The sequence below is a fragment of the Hydra vulgaris genome, chromosome 09 (assembly GCF_038396675.1).
Source record: "Hydra vulgaris chromosome 09, alternate assembly HydraT2T_AEP".
Lineage (NCBI taxonomy): Eukaryota > Metazoa > Cnidaria > Hydrozoa > Anthoathecata > Hydridae > Hydra > Hydra vulgaris.
The window spans coordinates 6,765,001-6,775,370 of record NC_088928.1 but is presented as its reverse complement, the minus strand read 5'-3'; the positions used below and the strand labels follow the sequence as shown (position 1 = coordinate 6,775,370).

The window sequence follows — 10,370 nt, the reverse complement described above, 5'->3', positions numbered from 1 at the left end:
CCCCCATGGATCCTGGCTGATACCCCATTATAAAGTTATACTATTACACATTACTGTTTCAAATTTATATATTCGTTATTTAAAAAATTCTTTACATTAGGTATTATAATATTATAATGAACAGTCGTGATGTAACAGCTGCATGTTTCAGAAGCAAGATATCCCTGGTTCAAAGAAAGCTTTGGTAAAGAAGGAGGCACGAATTTCCTAGTAAATCCTCTTCAGCTACGCTCTGTGATAAGACTGTTACAACTAAGGGCACCTAAAAGCAAAACAAAAAAATAATCAATATGGAGTTATATAAAAATATATTTACTGTCACATTCTAGTATTCCAGTTAGCTAAAAAAAAAATTGTAAACCCAACTTCATTCTTTTCAACCTTGCTGATAAACAAATCTAAAAAAAATAAAATCATAACATTTGTAATCATAACCCAAAACTTTAAAAGAATGAACCGCAACAAAATCGATACAGCTGAAGGTAACAGCAAAAAACATTGTATGCCAATAATTAGTTCATGCCAAATTATGTTTTATAAAAATGTGTGGCTATGAAAATAGCCTTTTTACCTAGCGGTAATGAATTTTTTTTTTTTAATTTTTTTACTTTTTTTATTTTTTATTATTTATATATTAATTTTCTATATTTATTTTTTATTATTCATTTAAAACTTAATCTACGAATAATAATTGCAAATTTATCAATAACTTATTCGATATCTTTTACTGACTCTGTATGAATATTCATCAAAGCTAAACCATTTAAGCGTTCCTCTACCATTGTGCTTCGCGTATAATTCTTCAGGCGCCGAAGCGAAGAAAATGTGCGCTCACATTCACATGAAGTTAAGGAAAGGTAGCAAGTAATTGTAGAATAACTTTTATGTTCTCAAAGCCAGGAAAATTTATTGCTTTTAAATTCTCAGTAATATTAGAAGGGACATTACCTTCAAAATTTAACCAATAAGCTTCCCATAGGTCAAGCTCTCCAGGTAAAGCTAGTGAATTTGGTAAATCTGCCCTGTAAAATTCACTAAAAGGTACAATCTTTCCAACTAGTGTCACGAGAACTTCGAACTTCTGAAATCATTTTAGTAGGAACTAGGACAAGCGCTTTATAAAATTTTATGGTAGTGTTGTCAGACCTTGTGCCTAGTTCAGTACTCAGATGGTCTAACAAAGGAGTTGTGATTGCTATTTTAAAATAATCAGAAATACATTCCGAAGGAGCATTATTTCTGTTTTTTGAAATAAATGAAGTTCTTGGCTTAGCTTCAGTAACATTTAGCTCATGGGTTATTTTTAGAGCTTGTTCATAGCATGGTGTTGATCAGCTATACTTCTAAGCGAAGATATGACATCTTTTTATGCCCGAATAAGATTTAAACCATCATAAATATCATTACTCTTTGACTGCAACATTCGTGTTACTGGAAGAGTAATGTCAAAGACATTTCTTGTTATACATAAAGCAACAATAAAGTCAAAACCTCTTATTAACTTCAGACGCAAGGATGCACTGGAAGACATTGAGTGATTAAAACTCTTATTAACATTTAAAGACATTTCTTCAAGACAAGACACCAAAGGAATAAAAAGTCCTTGAAAAGTATTGAAACCATTAACTTTTTCTACCCAACGTTTTCTGCAAACATCTTTCAATTTTTTTTTACCAGCAACTGGATCAGTTCTTTCAATGTGCTCCTCTAAATTTTGCCTTGTTGGTGAAAGATTAAAAAAGTATGATACATCTTTAACATGCGCCAGAAGATTTTTGACATATTGAACATTGCATGATGCCTAAATGGCTAAATTAAGTCTATGACTGTAACAATGAACATATATAGCTTTTTCATGAAGATTTAAAACACGAGATGAACCCTTTGGTGTGTCCAGACATTGCCCCAGCACCATCATAAGACTGTCCTATACAATTCATGATATCCAACGAAAAATCTGAAATACTTTTTAACAAAACACTAAATAATCCTTGACCAGTGACACCGTTAGTGCAATGTAAGAAACTAATAAATTCTTCTCTTATATTGAACTTGGAATCAATAAATCGTATTACTAATGATAGTTGTTCTTTATTATTACTGTCTGAGGCTTCCTCAGCTATAATAGAAAAATACTTAGAGTTTTTAATTTCTCCAATTATTGCGTCAGTAACAACTTCTCCACAACACTTTATTAGTTGATTTTGTGATGTCTTAGATATGTAGGAAGCCGTTTGTTGATAATACTTGAGATGATCTTCAAGAATTTTATCACCAGCTTCAACACGGAAATGTAGCAATTCAATAAGATATCCTGAAGTGTGATTAGAAAATTCACCATTTTCAGGATGAAACTTAGAGTCGTCTCTATGGCCACGTAAAGAAAGCCCAAGACGCCCACAAAGAATAATTGTTTCAATAATAGGTTGCAGTAACTGTCGATTTTTAGAAATCTGTGATTGAACTATTTTTTGAGATATAATGTCTATTGATTCTGTTTTACAAGACCAAATCGATGATAATGAAAATAAAACTTGAGCAGTTTTTACATGTAAACCTTTATTTCTGCAGACAAACTTATTGTTTTTGCCAAACACATGTTTCTGAAAGTAATAAGAAGCATCATTCCAGCAATCATAAGGCTTACTACATAATCTTTCAGCTAAACTACTTTTAGATGGAGAAGTGTGCCTAAAAATTACACATGGTAAACAGAAAGCTCCATCAAATATATTTGAGTATGTAAGCCATGGAAATTTTTCTATCCATATAAATTGAAAACTTCGTCCATTTTTATTTTTAGGAAAAATAAATTTCTTACTAGGAACAAAAATTGAGGTAAATAATCTTAAATCATTAACTATACTGTTATTCCCAGATAGACATAAGGAGATAGAACTGTGTAGATAGTTTCCAGTTGTTTGAGACCTAAGATATACCTAAAATATAACAATTAAACAATTTTAATAAAATTTATTATGTGTATTTTTAAGTTTTATATTTATTACTTTTATATTTATTACTTAAAAAAAACAATACATTGTATCAATAACAAAACAATATAATAAAAATATCAGTACCTGAAAACAAGAAAATTGCCATTATGTTTTTCTTTGAAAATCTTTGGAATAAAGATTTCATAACTTTTAAGTGTCTCATCTTTAAAAGAGTCAACATTATTGGCATCTTTAAAAGAACTGACATTCGTTTCCAACTTTTTTTACAGGAAATTAATTTTATTTTGCCATTTTGCAGCATTGCTGTTTTGACTTCGTTATTAAGCTTCGTGATTTCAATTTCAAGCGACATTTTGAATATTTAGTAATTTGATAACTTTATTCCATTTATAAATTTTGTAAATTTTATATATTTCAATTATATTTTATTTATTTATTATGTCAAAGAGAACGTCCGACAATTTTTTTTTATCAAATAAATCATATATATAAAAAATAAATTGCGAAGACTAAAATTTAAAAAAAGATACACTATAATCATATAAAATTGGGGACGTCCATTGGTGTATTGTATTGTGTATTTGTTATTATAATTTTTTTCACCTCGTAATAACCGTATAACAAAAGGTTTTAATAAATATTTAACTTAGGGTGTATGCCGAAAGGGACATCCAAAATTTATTTTAAATAAAGAGTTCTATTAATAATTTTTTTAACAAATTAAATCCAAAATTAACAACAATTTTCATTTTATAGTGAAAAAAATTGGGAGCGTCAATTAATGTTTTTCAACAAATAATATTTATCAAAAATCGTTTTGACTTCCGGTTCACAACCATTTTTATGTAAACTTTAAATCTCGCTTAAACAACTCGTTTTAACAAGAACCCGTTACGCTATAAATATAACTGACTATAATTTTAACCCGATTCAACAAAACTGCAATATTATTTATAATATTAAAAAATATATAATTTGAAATGCAGTATATTTTAATAGTAACTTATTATTTGAGCATTACCTTTTTTTCTCAGACCAAAATTATATTTCTGATATTTTTGGGTACGTCCACAGACGTACCAGACGTCCCCTAGATCCGCCCCTGTGAGGCATGTCTAAATTCAATATCAGAATAATATAAAATTTCATAATAAATGCTTAGCGCATTAAGAATTTATAATGAAATATCATAATGAATGCTAAATGCATTTAGCATTAAAACTTTCTCAATAAAGGATTAATTATTTCGCATTAACTAAAAATTATTTTATATGTTCTCTACAGAAAATCGAATTCAAAATTCCAAAATTAATAAACAACATTTCAGAAAAAAATGTATGATTTCTCAGGGTAGCGACCAAGCAAAAACTAGACCTTTTCTATAGAAATGGAAAACTTTATTTGGTAACTAAATTTAGCAACACACTTCTTAAACTGTATTCTTTTTGCAGATGACTCCAATCTTTTTTATTTCCACAGAAATATTAAAACACTTTTTGAAACAGCTAACGAAGAGTTGGGTAAGGTTAATGAATGGTTTACAAGTAATAAACTGTCTCTAAGTGTGGATAAAACCAAATTTATTTTATTTCATAAAGTAAATAAATTAGGAAAAATTCCCATTAAACTCCCAAATCTAATAATCAATAACGCTAACATTAAAAGAGAAACTTCAGTTAACTTTTTGGGCGTAGTATTAGATGAACATTTACGTTGGAGTGATCATATAAAAAGCATTGAGAAAAAATTATCAAAAAATATTGCCATGATATACAGGGCTAAACCATTTCTAAATTATAAATCTTTAAAAAGTTTATATTATTCTTTCATTCATTGTCATTTGATTTATTGTAATATTGCATGGGCAAGTACAAATCATATAAAATTAAAAAAATTGTACAGTAAACAAAAACATGCCTGCAGAATATTATTTGGAGCTGATAAAATTGTACCATGCGAGCCTCTTCTGCGTAAACTGGGCGCATTAAATGTTTATAAAATAAACTTACATCAAATTTTAATGTTTATGTATAAGACAAAAATGGGACTATCTCCTAAAATATTTCAGTCCTATTTTGAAAAAGTAGAGCATAAAAATCCGACAAAATTTTCAAATAATAACTACATTATCCTTAAATATAATTCAAAACAAATTACATATTCAATTCAATATCGTGGACCTATTTGTGGAAAAAGTTTCCTAATATTGCAAATACGAAAAAAGTTAGTATACATCAGTTTAAAAAAGAATCGAAACAGGTGTTATTACTAATGGATTTTAATATATCCGATTTTAAATGCCTCTATTAAACTAAAATTCAATTATTTAAAATATGCCACAGAGTTTATCAATTTTTGTTTGTTTGTTTTTTCATTATTTCAGTTATGGTGTTTCCTCTTAACTATTAATGAGTTGTTATTTATTTTACTTTTAATTAAATTGGTTAAAAATATATATATATATATACATAAAACGGTTTTTTTAAATTAAGTACTCTTTTATTTTGAACTTTTTGTTCTTTATTTAAATATTACTTTATTACAAATTGTTATAAATTTTGTTTTCATATTACTCAACAAATACTTTGTATAATATACGTATATAGTGTGGCTCTTGAAAATACGTGCTCTTTAATTAATTAATTTATTTTTTCTCACATCTTAAATACATACTCATATCGAATACTATCAGGTGCTTGTCCTTCTCTTAACAAGTTTAAAGTGATAGTAAAAAAGGGTAAACATTGGAACACAATTGATTTTCACTGCCTGTTGGTTGGCAAACAAAACGCAATTCCTGAAAGCTATTGAAAATTCTTTTTGTTAATCCTTAAAAGATTGAATACAAAATAACTCACAAACTATTTTAAAAGCATAGTTTACATTATCCCTTTTGTTTGTCATGTAGCTTCTGAATAGCGCTGCTAATTTAATTAACTAAATTTTAGCGCATTTTTAAAATAAACCCCCCCGAAACTTTAAGATCATTATTGTAAGAAAGATTAGGCCGCAGGAACATATTTGTTCCGGTAAATGATAAGTTGCATTAGCGCAAAAACCAATGTTTTCTCGTCTGACTTCCCTAAGTTCACGAGAAAAAAAAATCGGGCGAATTATTGTCGACATAATTTTATGATTTAAATAACTATAATTGATATGAAAAAATTTCCTAATGGACTAATATCGGTGTTTAATATACATCATTTTTATTTAAGTTTTTTGCTTTTATTAATATTTTATTTATAAATGTTAAAGAGTTTTATAAATTTCGATCAAACTGTGAAAACTGGAATTTTTTTTTTCATAGAGAATATTTTCCTGTATTTTACTTTCCTAGATAGGGAAATTTGTTACACTACTTTTTCCTTGGACCTACACGCTGTTGAAGGGACGAGCGTTTTTGTGCCTAAACTGTGTTTGTAGTTTCTGTTATTATAATTGTTATAATTAACTTTTATATATATTATATATATATATATATATATATATATATATTTAAATGTATATATATATATATATATATATATATATATATATATAAGTGCCCCACTTATTTATATATATAAATATTTATATATATATAGATATACATATATATATATATATATATATATATATATATATATATATATATATATATATATATATATATATATATATATATATATGTATATATATATATGTATATATATATATATATATATATATATATATATATATATATATATATAAGTGCCCCACTTATATATATATATATATATATATATATATATATATATATATATATATATATATATATATATATATATATATATATATATATATATATATATATATATATATATAAGTGCCCCACTTATATATATATATATATATATATATATATATATATATTTATATGCATATATATATATATATATATATATATATATATATATATATATATATATATATATATATATATATATATATATATATAAGTGCCCCACTTATATATATATATATTATGCCCCATATATTAAACGTAATTTAAAAGTGCCCCACTTATGTATATATATATATATATATATATATATATATATATATATATATATATATATATATATATATATATATATATATATATATATATATATATATTATATATATATACATATATATATATATATATAAGTGCCCCACTTATATATATATATATATTATGCCCCACTAAATATAAGTGGGGCACTGTTATACACTTGATTTTTACTTCGTAACAATTTTTTTAATATGCCTCTTATTTAGTCGATTGTTTTAATTTGTAAAATAACTTATACCTACAAAATTACGTTTAAGATTTAACAAAATATAACAGGTTAAACTTTATTATTTTGTCTAAATCTTCCCTAAACATACGCGATCGCGTTATTCTGTGCGTCAAATGTGCACGCTAGCACACGTAAAACTTTTTTAATATGCCCAAAAACAAAAAGTGAAAATATTAAATGGTTTTTACATTTTAAGATACTAACATATTACGTACGACTGTTGGCAATGCTTTGATATTTTTTATAATTTGCGAGAAAAGGGTCAAGAAATTCAAGCAAATTTTATTTAACATTGGGTTTATTTGAATATAGATGAATGGTTTGTTTAAAAAATATAAACGTGAAACTTTTTATTGGCTAGTACTTATGTTCATAATTAAATCGGTTTTTGTTAAAAGGGCGTAAGTCAAGTATTTATTAAGAATGAGTTTGATATGGTTTTTTATTGTTTGAAGATAGACGCAGTGATTTGTGTTTGCAGCAAGTTTCTAAATGTATCCATAACGACACAATAAACTAGCAAACATCATAGTTTTTGTTAAAAGATTTTGACCCAAGTCGGATGCCGAGTGACGCTCCTTTCAAAAATCAAAGAAACTTCACATAAGGACCAAGTCTATGAGAATCATATCGATAAATAAACTCCAGCTAAACGTCCTAAATTTCATAGCTGGTGAATCAGAACATACATTGTTTTAACATTACAATTGCAAATTAAACATTGTCAAGTCTCGTGTATTGGCATTATAGCAATGTCAGTTAAAAATTTCAGCAACTGTTGCTTTTATTTAGTTTATCAATGCTATACAACATGTAGTCTATATGTTGTATCAATAGTCATATTATATAGTGTATATATATATATATATATATATATATATATATATATATATATATATATATATATATATATATATATATGTATGTAACATATAATCTTAGTGTTGCCTATATTATTGATAGTACATTTTTTAACCTTGAATTATAAATTTAACATTCAAATTTGCAATATTGACATTATGGGAATGCGAACTTTAAAAAATATATTTACTTTATTTGTTCTACACAACTTAATCTATCATTAAAAATTCTAATGTAGATTTTCGATTGTGCATGCTAATTTATTTAAAACAACTTTTTATTTGGAAGGTATTACATTTTGTTTGAGCCTATGTAAGATATAGATTACAGAGATACGCCTAGCAATATTTTTAAGATTTAAAATACTATATTCACACAGGCCCACGCTCTTTCTCAGGTGTTTTGAGAAATGTCTACAATCAACGGGAAAAGAAAACTGTTTTGACATTTTTAATATCTTTTATAACATTAATTGCAACAAGTTTTATTCACATATTGAAAACACGAGACACCTGATGCTGTTAAAGATGAAAGCTATGCTTTTTCTTTAGTATTTAACTTCATGAAAACAATATCCCATTCAAAAATGCCAGTACAAGATCTTTATTACTTACGGCAGTCACAATTAAATGTGTTTGGCATCCATAATATCAAATAAAATACTAATAGTTTTTATTAACATCATAAAGGGGTGACAAAAAAGGACCTAATGAGGTTTGTTCTCTATTGTTATACAGAACTTAGGCAGTTTTGTAATAATTGTAGCGGACATAAGAAGAACCATTCTTTGTCCGGATTTTGCTTTTTTCTTACGGATGACGGATAATTCGACAAATATACGCAGTACATTCCGGTCTAATATCTAAATGCCTGAGAGCACATGACCGCATATACACTGTAAATAAAGTTTCGGAGTACATTAAATAAAGCACAACAATATTGAACAAGTTTACAGTTTGTGAAATCTTTTTTACAGAAATTTTAGACTACAGAGCATGGATGAAAACCTACTACAATAGGTCTTGCATTTTACCAGAAACCAAAGTGAAAAAGGTTAGAAAAAATGATGAGGGTTAGGGTTCAAATCTGTTTCTGATAAGTACGTTATTTTAGTTTATATTTAGAAAACTAAAGATAGGATATGTAGAAGAGTATTTTTCATTAACAGTCTGCTTCCCCTTTTCACTTGTCTAAACGCAGGCTGTTCAAACGCCCACAGTTCCAGTCTACCCTCCAAAGAAAGTACCGATAAAAAAGCAAAAATAGTTGCCGTTGAGAAAATGATGAACTACATCCTAGTTCATCATCAAGAGTGTTACAACAATATCAGGAGTTGGCCAACAACTGAAGGCAAAATTGCTTATAGTGACATTATTCCAGAATTGAGTCTATTATAATAATCATCTTTTAAGTTACGTTTGTTTTTTGCTTTGTAATATTTACTAAATATGTTCAGTATAGTTGCATTAATGAATAAAAGAACTATGAGCCTTTAAAACTTGACATTTTCTTTCAAATGTTTTACATTCATTTTCTTTAGACTTTGTTAAAAAGGCAATTTTTTAGATATATTTGCACTCTATTTATTAAAAAGAACTGTGCTGACCTTTATAAAACTTTACTAATATTATAAAACTTTTAACAGTAAAGATCCCTTAAGATTTCAAAAATTTATGGTCATAATTTTTTTGTTTTTACATACTTTATAGTTAAGTATATACTTTGATATTTGTTGACGAGTTTGTTTATGTCGATTTTTTACCAAAAAGTTTATTTTATTATTTTAAGTCGAAAATCTTTTACCATTTTTAATCTGCATCACAGTACGGGGGTCCGAATTAGAATAACGGAGGCTACGTCACGACTTACTTTTGGAAACAAATATTTTTGCATCAAAAGCAACTATTGGTTACATTTTTTTTTATTTTTATGTTGTTTCTTATGGGTTTTTTTTTTATGTTTATTTTATTCTCAATAACGAGGATATCTGTCGACTCCTTGATTAAGAAAGTTTAGAAAATAATTTTTTATTAAAGTATATTGTCTTTATCTTTAAATTTTTACAGAAATACTGTTCCCTAACTATTTCAAATTCTTTATTTTTAACTTCTTATACTTCTACACTAAATAGACCTATCCCAGTGGGCACAAGAACGTTTTGCAAACGTTTTTTAAAGGTCCCGTGAAACGTTTTTTAATGGTTTTTTGAACGTTCATATGAAACGGTGACCGGACGTTTTCCTAA

The 10,370-nt window shown here is 26.7% G+C and overlaps 1 protein-coding gene across 1 annotated transcript in view; it reads right to left on the bottom strand.

The window, feature by feature from the left end:
• Positions 1–1,366: 1,366 nt before the first annotated feature.
• Positions 1,367–10,370, bottom strand: part of LOC136085229 (52 kDa repressor of the inhibitor of the protein kinase-like) — a 10,446-nt gene continuing 1,442 nt past the window's right edge. The window contains exons 2-3 of the mRNA XM_065806517.1: positions 1,905–2,939; positions 1,367–1,801 (exon numbers count right to left, since the gene is read on the bottom strand). Coding sequence (XP_065662589.1) covers positions 1,367–1,801; positions 1,905–2,939 — 1,470 coding nt within the window. The remainder of the gene's footprint in view (positions 1,802–1,904; positions 2,940–10,370) is intronic.